Source organism: Schistosoma mansoni (assembly GCF_000237925.1).
Source record: "Schistosoma mansoni, WGS project CABG00000000 data, chromosome 1 unplaced supercontig 0010, strain Puerto Rico, whole genome shotgun sequence".
NCBI classification, from domain to species: Eukaryota; Metazoa; Platyhelminthes; class Trematoda; order Strigeidida; family Schistosomatidae; genus Schistosoma; species Schistosoma mansoni.
Window position 1 is genome coordinate 2,430,028 of NW_017385987.1, and position 16,916 is coordinate 2,446,943.

The 16,916-nt window shown below is 31.1% G+C and overlaps 1 protein-coding gene and 1 non-coding gene across 2 annotated transcripts; one reads left to right on the top strand and one right to left on the bottom strand.

Moving 5' to 3' along the window:
- Positions 1-8,444: 8,444 nt before the first annotated feature.
- Positions 8,445-8,515, bottom strand: Smp_tRNA_02119_Pseudo_TTG.1.1. The gene has a single exon. It is a non-coding gene (tRNA).
- Positions 8,516-8,823: 308 nt separating this feature from the next.
- Smp_197120 (membrane associated guanylate kinase inverted related) lies at positions 8,824-14,526 on the top strand (the record flags this gene model as incomplete). The annotated part of the gene is made up of 3 exons (XM_018792000.1): positions 8,824-8,903; positions 11,492-11,567; positions 14,377-14,526. The coding sequence occupies 3 exons, from the start codon at positions 8,824-8,826 to the stop codon at positions 14,524-14,526; spliced, it is 306 nt and encodes a 101-aa protein (XP_018644904.1).
- Between the last annotated feature and the right edge of the window lie 2,390 nt (positions 14,527-16,916).

Below are 16,916 nucleotides of genomic sequence, written 5' to 3' on the forward strand. Positions count from 1 at the left end.
TTGAATTTTTGGCAGTCCACATTCACACTAACTTATAGGTATTGTTTCTATGTTTAAATTCGGATGAAAATATCTATGACTGAATATCGACATCGTCATATATTTATTTTAATCATCTTTACAAATGCAATAAATCGATATAAATGTATTATGTTGCTCAAAATCGAAAATACAAATCAAGTAAATACTTGTTAGAGGAACAAAAGTTTGGATTTCGTTGTAATATGCTTTTCTTTTTGAGAAAGGGAAACTTGAATTTTTCGAAAAAAACACACTAATTTATATAAAGAACTGCCTCAATCCAACGTTTAGCTACTGTCATTTTGAATCAATGGGGTTAACTACGAAGTAAGTTAATTAAAAAATCCGGTAATCATAAGTCCGATCTATTAAAAAGCATTAATTTGAATTTCTTAGGTACCCTTGACTATGATGCAATAGATATAACGTTAATTTCTGAAGGAAACCATTTTCCCAATGGTAAATGATTTAAAAATCACAACGATAAATAAATAAACTATATTTAATGGTTGTTGCCTAAAATAGTTTCAGAATGAACCAAAAATACATATGATTATACACTTAAAATGGATGTCCCAAATAAAGACTTTTGATCACAATGATATAATGTAGAATAGAGGCTAAATCTTATCATGTCTAAGTAAGATTGGGGCTTACAAAAATTGATCCTACTCAGAATCTTAATCTAGTGTTTAAAGTCTAACAGCAATTAGATCCAAATAAAAATAGTTATTCCCCATCAATCTAATGATAGTATACTCAGTTCATAAAATAGGAAATAATAACTGGTCATAACTTTCATAGACAATGAGTTCTCTTAAATTACCTCAAAAGGAGAAAATAAATATTTACAACATCATTGTTCGGTGCATTGAAACTAAAAACTGTATAGTAGACCCTTGTAGACGACGATGAATATTAAAAAACTGAAGTATTACTCTGTAAATCTCTTAATTTATATACAGTTAGGTACTAAAATTAGATTGTACAATAATAATCACTGCTTATCATTATAACTTTTCGTTATGAACTTGTATTAGGCAGGATAAATCAAATGCAAAATGTTCCTGACATTTGCAGGGAAATACTACACAGAGTTCCATTGTAAAACCATGATTTCTGGTGTGAGAAAGATTATAAGTGAGCAACATTTATAAGCAGTAACATCGGGAAATTGTAATTTTGTTTCCTGAATTGACAGTGGACATGTTTAGCAATGAGACAAGCAACTGTGTTGAGATATTTACTGATTTTGAATTCCATTCTATAGCGATCCAACAATTAGAACCTGCTGATAGACAGAAACAACATAAGTCATCTTTAAAGATATCATATTTCATTCTACACAATGTCAAAGGACCAGTACGAAAATCAACGGTAATAAAATTAAACTCATGAGTACAGTGAGTAAAAATTACAGATTGTTATTTGTAATAATACAAAAAATAAATTAATCACAAATAACTGAATGATTGAACTAATTTCAAGTTATGAAACATACTGTAGACTAAAGATCAAAGAAAGAACTCTAAGATGAGAGGTTTTGGTGTGACTTCACAATTAAATAAATGTTATAAGCAAAGATGGATAGTGGCACTGTTTGTTTGAATCTTCCCATTGACAGTGGGTAACAGTAGAATCCAGGACGCGCGTTTCGTCCATCTTTGCTTATAATGCTTGTGAATTAAGACTATATCGAGGCAATACGCACAGTATGCACATATGCCAATAAGAGACTGATCAATTGCAGTCCTAAAAGTCAATTGGAAGATTCAAACAAACAATACCAAGTGAATTTAAATAAATGTTAGTTATTATAAATGAGAAGAAGAATTTTAACATATTCATAGAATGAAATGATATAATGAATGAAGTAAGACAATGTTAATAGGTCAATCATGAAAACAGAGAGTTTATTTATTTCACTGAATTATTGTTAACTTCATCTATTTTATACATCCTACACAATAAGATAGGACATTTTCACAGACTTTAAGTTAACAATGACAAAAAAAATAAGGTCATTGGTATTAAATCAAATAAGCAAGTAAGAATTTCTATTTTAAACCGATATATTCTTTAGAAGAACTACCAACTATTATTCATTGTGTGTATGAAATTGTTAACATTCTTTTCTTCCTCAATGCATTACAATAAAAAATATAGAAAACACTAACAGTAGGAAGTATATCACTACAGTTAATTGCATTTTAGCATAAATTTGTTTTCAAATATGTATGAGTTATAGGATATTTGATGACATTACATCACACTTACACAACGTCATGAAAGTGCTGTTTTTAAAAAAAACTTTACAAGCATAATCAAATGATAGGTGAATGCTTTAGAAAACAATTAGAAAAAGTATACACCTTCAGAAACGATATGTATCTTAGTTGCTTTGCAGTATATGTGTGTATACGTGAAGTGGTATAAATTAATCCTTTTTTGAATATACAGGTTTGTTGTATTTAGAAGTTCATTATTTTAGTTATAATTAAACACGGAAAAGACATTATATTTTCAAACTTCTGTGAGCTAAGAATATATACCATAAATTTTGTTAGAATTTTCCGATAAGTTCTAAATCATTCGAAATCTGAGAGTTGCGATCGACTACTAGGGCATTGACTTTGCTTAAAACAATGTAAATTTGATAGTGTATGATTTGAATATGAAAATATGAGGATCATGTATATCCGTGTAAACATTATATATTTATGCAATCTGAATGAAACTACTTCTTTCCCAACCATTCGATTTGGTGTCACTCAGAAACTTTACTCCCTTATGTTAGCAAATAGACCTTCTTGATATATAACAAAATGCACGAAGATAATGTGATAAACCTTATGGATTTTCCCATCATTCACCAGAAACGAAGTAAACCAGTAGTGAACGAAGAATTAGTGGGAAACCAATTTAATGTTTAGTGTAAGGTCATACAATCGCTTAGTAGGATGTGAAAATCATACATTAAATACATCATTTTTACAGCTTCTTCGAGCTGTTCTTTACGTACTCCATTATTCGTCTAATTCTGTTTTTATTTTATTTGCTCTCCGGTTTCCCTTCTGTTCTTTTCATTTCAATCTTCTGTTGTCAGGCATTCCACTATCAACTAGTGCTACATGCTAATTATGTGTCAGTATTAGCAGCATACATTACAGAGCTATTTAAGCTAACATATTCATCACATTTGATAGTTAGTTTTGAGGTAATCCAATGAAGTACTCAGGATTAGATAAAATGATACTATAAGTTACTTTCCAGTGACTGAAAAATTAAAAGAAATTAGATCTGCTTACAACTCCGACTGTAGTTATCTAGGGTTACCGCCGGTAACAAACCCGGGTGAAGGAAGACGGTTAGGCATTCCGTAGAAAACAACTTCACCAAAAAAAACGCTAGCCACAACAAATAAATTAAACCATTTAAACTCTGCCCTCAGACTTGAAGGATTTTCATTTAAAGGAATCATGACGCCTAAAGACGAAAGCCGAAATTCTTCGGAAGTCAGGACGCTGGTGCCCCTTCTAACAACCAGAGCAACAATTTTTATAGGTACATGGAATGTATGAACGATGTGGGAGGCCGGGAAGACCAGTCAAACAGCAATGGAAATGAGGAGATACGAATTGGCAGTACTTGGAATCAGCGAAACCCATTAGACACAAGCTGGACAGAAAAGGCTAGATACGGGAGAGATGATGCTACACTCCGGTCACGAAGGGGAAAATGCTTCACACACCCAGAGAGTTGCTCTGATGCTGTCCAAACAAGCAAGAAATGCACCTATAGGATGGGAATCTTATGGACACAGGATAATCAAGGCAAAGAAGGAGGGGATCACAATGTATGTTATCCAATGTTATTCACCCATCAATGATAGCAACGACGATGATAAAGATCAGTTCTTTGAGAGGCTGCAATCGATCTTAGCGAAGTGCCCAAGAAAGAACCTGACAATCCTGATGGGAGATCTAAATGACAAAGTTGGAATGGAACACAATGGTTATGAAGATATCATGGGACAACATGGACCAGGAGAAAGAAACAAAAATTGTGAGAGATTCGCAAACATATGTGCATTCAACAAATTAGCTACAGACGGCACAATATTCCCACGCAAACGCATACACAAAGCTACATAGGTTTCACTGAATCACACTGCAGAGAATCAGATAGATAGTATTTGCATTAATAAAATTTCAGAAAGATAATCGAAGACACAAGAACCAAGAGAGGAGCTAACATAGCTTAAGATCATCACTTTGTGGTTACCAAGATGAAACTGAAGCTAAAGAAGCAATGGAAAACTGGAGAAAAAGCATTACAAAGGTTCAATACAGCCTTTCTTCCACATACTGACAAACTCAACGAATCCAACTTAGATTTCAACAACAGTTTCCAAGCCTTGCAAGATCTGCTCAAAGAAGAGGAAACTATTAGGGAGGACAACTGGAAAGGTACTAAAGAAGCATTAACTCCAACGTGTCAGGAGGTGCTGGGTTTCAAGTAGCATCATCATAAGGAATGGATCTCTTTCGAAAGCCGAGACAAGATTAAAGAAAGGAAGAACACGAAGATAGCAATTAGCAACACTCGAACAAAAAGAAAGAAAGTCAAGCCACAATCTGAATACACAGAAGCAAACAAGCAAGTGAAGAAGAGCATTAGAGCAGACAAGCAGCAATACGAGGAAGACATAGCAATGACAGAGGAAAATGCTGAGGGAAAAGTAAATTTGTCACAAATGTTTGATACGACCAAGAAACTGGTAAGGAAATATGGTAAACCAGAGAAACCGTGCAAGGACAAAGAAGACAATCCAATTACCGAGATTTAAGAACAATGGAACGGGTGGGTAGACCACTTTGAAGAACTCATATGCAGACCGGTCCCAATGAATCCATCGGACATTAGGACAGCATACACTGCTTACAAGTTAATTTAAACAGATTTAAAGCTTTCTATCTAAATCACGACTACTATTTAAATAGATTTTTAATTTGAAAACATAAGAAATGATATGTTCCTTATGAAACCAAACAAAAGTTGCAGTTTACTATTTGCTTTTTGTTAAATTAAAATTATTCATTACCATGATCACTCCCTTTCCTTTACTAAATATCAATTATTATTATTATTATTATTATTATTATTATTATTATTAAAGGGTACTGAGGCGGTAGTCTTCAAGTATTAAATCATTTAGTCATGGGAAAAAATTTACAAATAAGATAAGGGCTCAATTGTTGGTCATATTTTCCTAATTTAGCTCATAGCATTCTTTTTTTATTGTCTTTGCATCAGATTTTCTGCAACTAACTTTGAAACAATCTATTTTATGACCTTAAGTAAAATATCTTGTCATTAACCTTTTATTTTTAGAATATGTATAGTGCTTTGCATGATGATAAAGGAACTTAGAGACAAGGTCTTAATATTTCTTGTTTACTGGACTGGTGAGTATATTACAATGTTCCATAGTTTAGATCAGTATACATTCAATTAATATTATTATAATTATTATATTTCCTTTCATACTAAGATAAAATGGGCGGAAATAAATGTTGTATTTTCTGTGATTATTCTAGTTTATTGTCAGATAAAAACATTAATTCATTTGAATACATGCAAATAGGTAGTAGCAGTAGTAATAGTTATATGATTTAGCCTACATAGCTTTTATATTTCAACCATGATTAGATTATTTTCTTTATGTTTCCTAATTAACAAACTTTATTGACATTTCTTTTATAATGTAGCTAGTTAGTGTTTTTATCTAGGAAAAACTAGTTTGAAATTGTCAGTTCTATTTGTTAATAAGAGGTTATGTTTCAGTGAAACGTATGTGTATACATATGTGTTCGATGCTGTGTGTTAGTTGATTGAGTCAGTAAGTTAATTTAACATGTCAAGTCATTCATTTGTGTCTAAATTGTAGGATACTGTTACATTTTAAACTATACTAGTTCTAACGAGAACATCAAAATGAAAAAAAATTAGATAAATTATTTCGTAATTATACTTGAAAGGTTTACACCAGAACGATCAAGTGACCAGTGATAACTGGTTCTTCAGATTCTTCAGATAGTGTAACTTCATGAAGAAGCCTGTCTACAAAACTTAATGTAATTCATATTACCTTTCTAGTTAGGATTAACCATTTACATATTGTAAATTGAGTTTACTCATGATGCAGTTATACAGAAATTAGGTATACATGAAGTGGAATTAGATAATCTTGTTTAGAACGACAATGAAAGCCCTACAGTTAAACCATTGAGTTCAAAGGACTCAACAACAATGAAATGTACTCAATATATGGACAGATATGATGAATAATTATTAACTTCAAACTGAATACCACTTTGAAACAATTATCATAATATGCATTATAAAGGGTGCCTATCACTTAAATTGATATCATGAATGGATCAGTGTTAGACTACCATTGAAAACCTGGGAGTACTAGACGGCCGTTTCGTCCTAGTATGGAAATCCTCAGCAGTGCATATCCACGATCCTACACCAAAGGAACTTGAACCCAGGACCTTCATTCTTGAGCGCGGACGCTTAACCTATAGACCATTGAGCCGGCATCCAATGATGTTAATGTTTAAATTCAACCAATCCGCGATATTGCGCGACAGTCCATTATTGTCTTCAGTGAGTCACTTCCTCGCTACAGACACGTTTGAACTTCACTGGTCACAGCTTCTCACTAGAACTCCAGGAAAATCATCCTGAAGCTAGTCACTATTGAATCTACACTTGGCAATCTCTACAATCCTATACTGATGTTTATTACTTAGTTATTTTTATAATTAGGTCAAGAAATATTGAACTCTTTTGATTAACATAAATAATATCAGCTGTTCACAAAAAACGATTACCACAAGAAAATTAGTCTAGTTAAGGTCATAATTTATGACTGAATTTAAATTGTTAAAAAAAAATTCAAATCCTTTCCAATTTTAGTTAGAGATTTATGTGAAACAATTTTACACAAGACAACAAAATTAACACTTAAAAAAACCAAAATATTGAAGTACTTTTACCTGACCTGTAGATGAAACAAAAATAAATAAATAAAAAGTAAGTGATTCAGGTATTTACATGTTTACTTCATCTTCTGTTACGTGGTATATCGACAACGTATTGCATTTTTTAAATTAAAATGACTAGACTAGTATATTATTTACATAGCACACAAAAATTGAACGAATTACTATGCAAAATTATTGAATGAGAATACCAGTGGGCACAACCAAATGTGTTTAAACACAAAATTACAGAATGTCTTAGTAAAATCTGAGAACCATATAGTGATACTTCATTTGCAAAATGTCATCTAATCGTCTCAGACTTCATTGTTCCTTCGTTTCCACACTAAGTGCTCTCTGTCCTCGTTCCCTTCTCTTCGATCTTCTTAACCTTCTCCTGCCAGATATTTCACTTTCTATTGATGATACATACTACTTATATCTGTCGACATCAGTAGTACATCCCACAATACCAATATGTGTAAATTAAATGGAAAGTTTATCTAGTTCGAACATAGTAAGTTGTTCACCATCAGTTTATGTAATTTAATCAATGATCATTATTTTGTTTGAGGTAGTTTATGATACCTAGTTTTGAATTGATATTAAAATTTTAAAAACGCTTTCAAATATACTGGAAAATAGTCTACTTAACAACTACAAAATCTATGAATTTACAATCCAGTGCTACTAGTAGCTAGAGACACGTATTCCTATATTATGATAAAACAGTTATCTGGTGCTTATAAATTTCCTTCATCTAGGTTTTATAATAATAATGGCTTTAAATGATACCTAGTTTTTAATTGAATATACATCATCATTCAATTAATTATTGTAGTAATTCTTGCCTTAATCGAAACCACGTAATAGTTTATGTGCAGATAAACTTTACGATAAACAAAATGAGTTGTCATGGTTCTAATGAAGAATATACTCTTTTAGGAAATATTTAAACTAATGAACTTAAACGCTGACACTGTAAAATACGAAATATTCGAATTCTGAAATCAAAACACCAAGGTAGATGAATAGAAATTTTATGCTATGTTGACTGAAGTTGAAAATATCAGTCATTTAATTTCAACACAGCAATCTAAAGAAGTTGTAGTCACCGTAAGAATTAAAAGTTCTGAAATGGATATTGTTTAGTGTCGTGTGTAAGTTCTATTGTAAAGTTACATAGTAAAACAGAACAGGAATCGATTGCACTTCAATTTTTAACATGATTCTCCTAGTGAAATCATATACGGTGAAAACTAATCTTATTATTGTAAGCAAAGATGGATAGTGGCTAGCAGTGGAATCCACGACGCGCATTTCGTCCTACTTGGGACTCGTCAGCTGGACGAGCCTGCATCTCAGAGTTGTTGTCCCCTCTGGGACTCGAACCTAGTACCCTCGCTTCAAACGCCATCGCGTTATCCACTCGGCCACTGAGTCCTGATAGCCACTTGCTTGTGCGATGGGCTGAAGTTTAAATTCATTAAGTATCGTTTGTTTGAATCTTCCCATCTTTCCTTACAATGCTTGTGAATTAAGGCTATATCGAGGCAATACGCACAGAATGCACATATGTCAATTAGAGACTGACCAGTTGCAGTCCAAACCATCGATGGGAAGATTCAAACAAACAATACTAAATGAATTGAATCTTATTATTATTATGACATTTCATTTTCACTTGTTGTTACATCGATTATTTGTACGAATTATATTGTTAGTTAGCAAGTAATTAAACTTCATATATATGTATACACTGCTCATTAATAAAGTTCACCTCACATTTATTATCTTTTTTAAATATGTAGTGTCGTACAGAATTGAAGAGTTAAAACTACATGAGGTAAATAACCTACAAATATTACGAGACAGAACATGTGCTTCTTGGTAGTTTACTGTTTGTATTTATTAGAGTTAGTATAGAAAACAATAAAAATAAATCATTTTTCACATGAAAAGCCAACCTCCATGTAACAATGTGAATAACAATATTTTCAAATATACTTACGAAGGACACCAGCTCAAACATACATCATCGAAAAAGATATTGTGAATACTAAACAGATATTTACTTTATGAATGATGTAAACAACGTAGTGTTTAAAGTGTTTACAAGTGTTGTAGGCTGAAGAGATAGGTGTGACAAGCAGAATTATTTGAACAAGGTTACTGGTATAGTATGTCAGGGTAATGATACCGATAAAAGTTGTTATAATTTTATATTTCCTTAGCTGTACAACCTAAAGTAGGTTTATTTTTAAGAAATATGATCAACATTATATAACCTATATGGGTTAATTAAGAAGATTGTACACTAAACTGTAAATACTTGATAGTCGTATCATAAAATTTAATTGATGTCTTGTTAACACCTTACACTAGGTTCCCATCAGTGTGCCACTGTCGCTCACCCATACTCATTTAACTTAATAATCTTACATATTTCATAATTGCAACTGATTTATAGGAAAACTACGGGAAATTTTCCTTTAATTTTTGAAATGAAGGCTATTAGCTAAGAGTTTTGAGATAGAGTATTGGAAGTTCTGTTGTGCATTTTCGACTTCTGAAATCAGTTGCTCTGTACTTGTGGAAGGCATCCACTGATGTTGCGAGATACAAAATGAGATGAATGGTTAGTTGACTGAAGTTAAAGGTAGGATCATTGAATATCAATTCAGTAGTTCGACGGTATCATGATCACTACGTTCCTTAACGTTAAAAGAAATGACCTCAGTTAGAGGGAAAAACCTATTTAGAACGTATAACGTTAACAGTAGTTCTTAGGCTGATATTATTTGGTAGTGTAAAATAGTTATAAGAAATCTTCCCTGGATATGGATCTGGTTAGATGAGTATTTTGATAGTTATATTACTGACAATGACAAATAATTTAAAAACCATGTAGATGAACTGAACGAAATTTGATAAACAAGATTAGTTAAATATAACGATAAACGTAGTTTCCATTACTTAGCAATAATATACAACTTCTTCTAGATGTGATTGGTCTCTATACATGAAGCACCTTGTTTGCTTATTATTGGCGGGTTAAAATCATAATAACAATGTAAAATAATTTAATGAACAATATAATCATACTTTTGATCTAGTTCGTTAGGTATTACATCATTTGTATACTTTCTTACATTGTTTTCAGGGTAAATGAATCGGAATATTTATGAGCGAATCTCTCTTTGATGAATTGGATATCAGGTTGCTCTTAACTCAGAAAATCATTCGTTTAGTATGAAAGGTTGACACTGGACGCTTTCCAAATATCTAATCATAACAATACAAATAGATTATTTTTTAAATTCAGTTACTCCTAACTTCAAATATCTACCGACCAGTGGGTAATGAGTTATTTGTTAAATGAAAACGTTTTGTTCACAATACTGTACTGTTCAGTGATAACACTCAGTTCCCAACACTCAATTACATTTTCTTGGCTTTCTTTGTTAAAAATAGTTTTTTTTTCATTAGCTTGATGAAACTAGATGTTCTAATTAAAATCCACAAAACTTGTTTAGTGGTTTATGATTTTCAAATACCTATGTCAACAATCTTTTCTCCTCTACTTTAGTAACAGGCTACACTTGAGCTAGTAAACAAGCTTATAATCATTATTTTTGCAATTTATAAGTGGAGCCAAGTAAACTAATTAGATATAATCGGTTAGTTAAATAGATAGGCAACATAAAAACCAGTAGCGTCGTCTGTTTTGGTTCCACTTAATCATAGTTGCGTTTAGTTTTACTTGTTCCATGGATTTTAGAATAAGAAATTGTAAGATGTTGATGGAAGTGTAGTCTGAATATGTTTGTGCCGTTTTTTATGTAGAAGACGTAGGGATCAAATAATGGGAAAGACTTAAATACAGTATAACTAATTAAAATTTACTATACGGAACATAAAAAATCATTATAGATTGACATTATTTTCCAATACATTGCATTTCCCTGTTATTTTGAAGTCATTACGAAATGAAAAATCCTCAACACTAATATATTCCAAGACGTTATCTTGTACTAGTTTGAAACCTCTAATTAATGTCTACAACAATCATCTGAAGTAATCAAACATAGAATTTCTGGGGAGTCCTTGACTGTTGACTCCTTAATTTGTAATTTGGTGATGGATAGCTATTGCATTCAGTTACATTTGATTTAATCTGAATGTTAACTGAGTTAGCTGGCTATTATTATTGAACTCAGGGATCCTAACTTTATTCAATCTACACATGATTTTCTTCCATTGGAATTATAAGGATTTGAAATAGTAGTAGATTGTGACTGAGGTTTCCTTGAGGTTACGAAATGCGTTCAAACTTAGTATTGCGATACATCCCAATCAGGTAAACGTAACTATAATGTGAATGACTATTCTTTTTATACTAAAATACGTTTTTTCAGAGTTTTTATACCAGTAAACAATTATGTAAATAACTTACATTCAAATGAACAAGTACTCATTTATACTGCTCGAAAGGTTAGTAACTGAAAGGTTACAGGAATTTAAAGGATAATATCTGGGAGTGCTGACTGTAATGTACCATAGGAAGCTAACTTTAAAATGATTAAATGATGAGTTATATTGATTTACTATTTAAATTTAACTTAGAAGTTATAACCTTGAATAATCTAAAGTAATCTGCAGTGCTCCATCTGTGTACAGTTCATTTTATAGTATCATTATCTAATAATGTTGGATACAAATCTTCCATGTACACAATAATCATCATTCACCATATTATCCAATAAATTTAAAGTGTAATACGCAATAATTTTTACAATACAATTTCTGAAATATCGTGTTATAGTTTGGTGTTATCTCCTTGTCAATATTCAGAACTGAATTCTGATAACTCTTAGTTGATATATTTGCATCCAATGCATACTTCTTCGGTTTAGACATTAGGTTGCAAATTATTTATAATAGATGGATCATAGATAACAGTGGAATCCAAGACATGCATTTCGTTTTATTTGGGGTCCATCAGTTGGACGTACATACAACCTAGCATTGTTGTTCAAAGTGAAAGTTGATCTAACACCTTTCGAGTGAAAATTCCAATGAGTGATCCACTAAGTTATATCTGAGTTCAGCCTTTCATTCTAGTTCTAGCCACAAACCAGCTGCTCTCAATTCCTGAAAAATTTTTCTGTTAGATAGTCTTGTATTTTCTTAATATCACGTACTCACTTAAGTTACAAAGCCATTGAGAACCAAGAGTACCGCAAGCTATGTCCTTGTGGGTTCGATCACCAGTGGGTCAGGGAATGTGCACTGATGAGAAGCACCATACTAGAACGAATCGACTGTCTATTGATTCCTGGTTTTCAATGAATATCTAATTAAGGTTGGTTTGTAATATCAATAACATTGAATAATCTCCACAAACCCCCATATTGATAATTCTGTATTGTTTCCATATTCTAGACTAGCTAGGAAAGTGTTTTGTATAAAATATAACTTCCCGCTTCATAGAGAAAATAAAGCTTCCACACTTTCGGAAATGAATGCAAACTTCTAAACGTAACTAAAGTCATCAACGATACAGTTAACCTTATGCTTATTTTAGATAATTAATAAAATTAATTATTATCCATAAAAGTAGTAGAAAAGCAGAGTTTATATAATGAGCGAATAAATGATGTGATATTATTAAAAACTGGAGAGTATTAAATACGTAATTCATCCTAATTTGTGATTTCTCAACGACATGCACTAATAAACATACTTCGGATAAAATTTAGAGCCTTAAATTTTGGTTACGTCAGTTAGTCTATGGATGCAATAGGACCTATCAACTAATATTTCACTTCGAACTGTGTTTAGTTCCACTTTGGTTCATGGATGTGAACTGTTAAGAAGTCCTAAACAGGAACAAAATGGTTATCTGGTAAGTCCTTACCTTTGATAGTCCTCCAAATGACGTCAATTTTTCTAAGGATATCCCATACTGACTACGTAACAATTGTTTAGTTGATAGTCTTTTACCGTCTAATGATGGTATTAAATCAATTAAACTTAATCGATAATTTACATGTTGATTATAACAGTTATCACTATGTGAACTAATAATGATTATGATCAACGTTACAATTGTTTACATTTTCTACAGCATTATCAGTACAAAATCTCCATCAAGAAATCAATATGAGTATCAAAAAAAATCAATTCATTAACTGCTAGCTTATTTTTTGTGAATAAGAAGTTTCATTACACCTTATAACAATCTGATTTACTGTAAAAAAATTTGTATTCATATGATTCAATTATCAATGTTTTTTTCTTTTTCAAACTCTATTCTCCAGGTTATCAATAATCCAGTGATGTTTTTCGTATATAAAACATAAAAAAGTAATCTGATTGATTAGTTACAACACTATGATGTATTCTTTCATAAATTAAATAAATTTATTGATTTATTTGAGATTACAGTTTTTTAATGATAGTGATATATTGATTATCAAAATGAGTGATCATTCATTGATTGATAATCAAAATCATTTATTATAATTCTAGTCATGCACTATGGTTACTAAATAAGTAGTAGATTCTAATATAAAGGAATTGTTACATTTAAATATTATGCAATATAATCATTGTTTTCATCCTATGAGTTACATTGTTATCATGAAAATTATTGCTAATTGTTCCTGTTATCTTCTATTGTTAATTTATGTTGTGTATCTAACTTATTAAACATTTCTATTAATGCTAATGTAATAAAAAAGGATTTTAAATAATCAGTACGATGAAGATCTTTTTTAGTTGAAATCTGTTGTTAACGTTGTATGTAATCAACAAAAAAGTGCATAAATTATGCAAATTAGTTTTGTTTTGGGTCTGTTGAAAGTACTAAGCCAAAACACTGCTTACCATGGATGTTGCGATCATCATGACATATAAAAAATAGATGATATTACTTGTGAGGAACTACATCCTCTCCCAGAAATTCGAGCCTATGTCACGTGGAATTGTAATCGATGTTAACAAGTGGTAGCAGACGTTTTGCTGGATGTCGAATCGGGTTACTCTGACTGACGTTAATGTTACAACAACAATGATAATTTTGTAAATAACGGTTATTAATTAGCTTTTATGGATTACTAGATTAATAAACTACGATATCTACAGCAGTGGAGGTGAATGCGAATTCGCAAACTAATACACTTGACTCTTTTCAAATTTGTGAAATCAATACACCCAAGTCACGATACTTAGGAACCAAATGTTGGTTGATATGTTTATGAAATTATTTATTTTAACGGTAAACGGTAATTAAATTTAGTCCAAAGAGTCTTTGAAACCGAGTCATAAACAACATGCACAGGAACGCAGCAATAACTTGATTCCAGGATTAATTTCAGTACAAAAGCTTATAAGTTCACCATCAGCTTGTCGAAGAAATATACTCAAAAATGATTTAATTACATGTTAGTCAACTTTTGGAGTTAATTTTTATAGTTTCCATCAAAACCTTAAAGTACTGAGTAGACTTTTCTTTTTAGTGTAGGACCGTTAAACAATAACCTCTGACTCCTAAATCTGTATGTAGGAATAATTGAATAGTCCCTATGGCTTTTTACGATGGTTTTCAAGTTGATATCGTTTCGAGATAAAAATTACCACTGAAATATCCCACGCTTTATAAACCATATAACTTGCTTCATCGCCATACAATGAAGTTGGGTATTATAATTCTTTAATGTTAACGTCATATCTCTATTATATGATCGCATTTACAAGAATTCCGTAGCACTGAAGCGAAATATAAGACTGTACACCAACATTCGAAAACAAGGTAGTTTCAATAATTCCTATATAACTTAAATGATTTACAGTCTTTCATTTCATTAATAATCTCTGAATCAATTTGATCTGTTTAGGAAGTTTGTAGTCATTTTTAATTAGTGATTTTTATCTGTCTAGCTTACTGAAAACTTCATCGATTGCAGACGTGTACAGTGAAATCATAAAAATGGAAAAAAATTGACTCATGACTATAGCTGCATTTGTGAAAAATAAAGTATTTTATTATTGTTCGGTCGATTATTTGTTTGTATTTCAAAATTAGGTTTAACAGACTTAAAAAAGTACACAAAGGTCTTTTATATTTTATAAGATTGCTCATGACAAGTTTTCCTATCGAACGTTCAATTTTTCATCTTTTATCAGTTCAGCACATTTATTTTACAATGTTTATGTTACTAGTATGTCTATGAGTTGTTTGCACTATATCTATATTAGCAATGTTATGTGTTACCAGGATTTCTTGACTGTTTAGTGAATCCGATCACTGGTCATCAGGTAGTATATGAAGTTATGTTGTTTAGTTACCAACATTGATAAAATCCAACTTATCAAATTTGTAATTTGATCACTAAGCTGAGTAATCTCAGGAGTTAGGTAGTTATGAAGAAGTGACAAAAAGTCAACAATGTTATTGCTATTAGCTTTCTGATGATGAATGTATTATTATAAATTTTATTTGGCAATTTATGCCGTACATATATTAATGTCCGATATTAATCAATTGCTCAAATCGAACCTTTATACATACACTTATGTATTTGCTTACTTCAGATATTCAGCATATATTTGTAAGAATAATATGGTTATTTTGGTTAAGTTATTAAAAACTATTGCTTAGATGTTTTGCATGATTAACATTTTCCTAAGCTGCCTTAGCCATTTCAACCAGTGTATTCGGTGGGGATCGAACAGTAATAGAAAAGGCTAAACAAACATGACACTAGTCACAACTCAGTGATTAATTATTCGTAGTTAATATACCGGAATAAAATGTATTAGAGAGCTAACATTCAGTTGAATGGTTGAGAAAGTCACAAATTTCCTTTAGGTCATGTTAGGTACTGACGGTAATGTCTGATTTAAGCTCATCTGATGTTTCTGCTCTTCATGATTATTTCTAGAAAGACAATGAAAACTACACTATTAAGTCATTCAGCTAGTAGAAAATGCTTTTAACAAAGTGATACTCATAGTTTGTAAGTCTTCTCTGTGTTCCCAAAAACATAATCATAAAACAATACATCACACGAATAAGACACAGATTATAACATTACCATTTTAAAAATGTTTCAAAAGATAATCAATAGTTTTTTATTTGGGCCCTGAGGGAACCTAAGTAAACCATTGAATTACACTTCTGATTTGGATAAATACTCGTTATCTTTTTAACTGAGTATAAAACAAAATGTTAATCAGAGATGAAGCCGAAATTTAAAATCATTTAACAATCATGTGAATTAACAAAGATTATACCATTATGTTTACTATATATAAAAATCAAAACAGTGTATAAAATACAGTCTTTATGAAATAAATAATTGAAAACAACAAACCATTGAGCGACTATTTCATACTCATTCAACGATACCATGAACACAATGAATTCGAAGCAAATTTCTTAGTGTAGTTACTTACATTGGTTTTGTTTATCTATACAGGATGTAGAATAATAATGTATACAATGTTAAACTGATATTGTTTTTTATTTAATTAATATGTTGACATAAACTCGACACAAACTGAGCTTAAATTTAAATTGAAGAAACAATATTAAGAAATAAGTAAACTAGTTGTTTTGAACTATATATTGGTTAGTTTTCAATATTCAATCTACAAGTGTTTGTTTAATATGATATTGGAACATTTAAAACACACATATAATAACAATATGAGGGGATTTTCTGTAGAGATTTTTAGAAATTTTTATATATAGTTGAAATCATGAGTCAATTGAAGCTAGACCACTGTGGAAAACCTGGAAGCACTAAGCTCAGTTTGTGTCGAGTTTATGTCAAC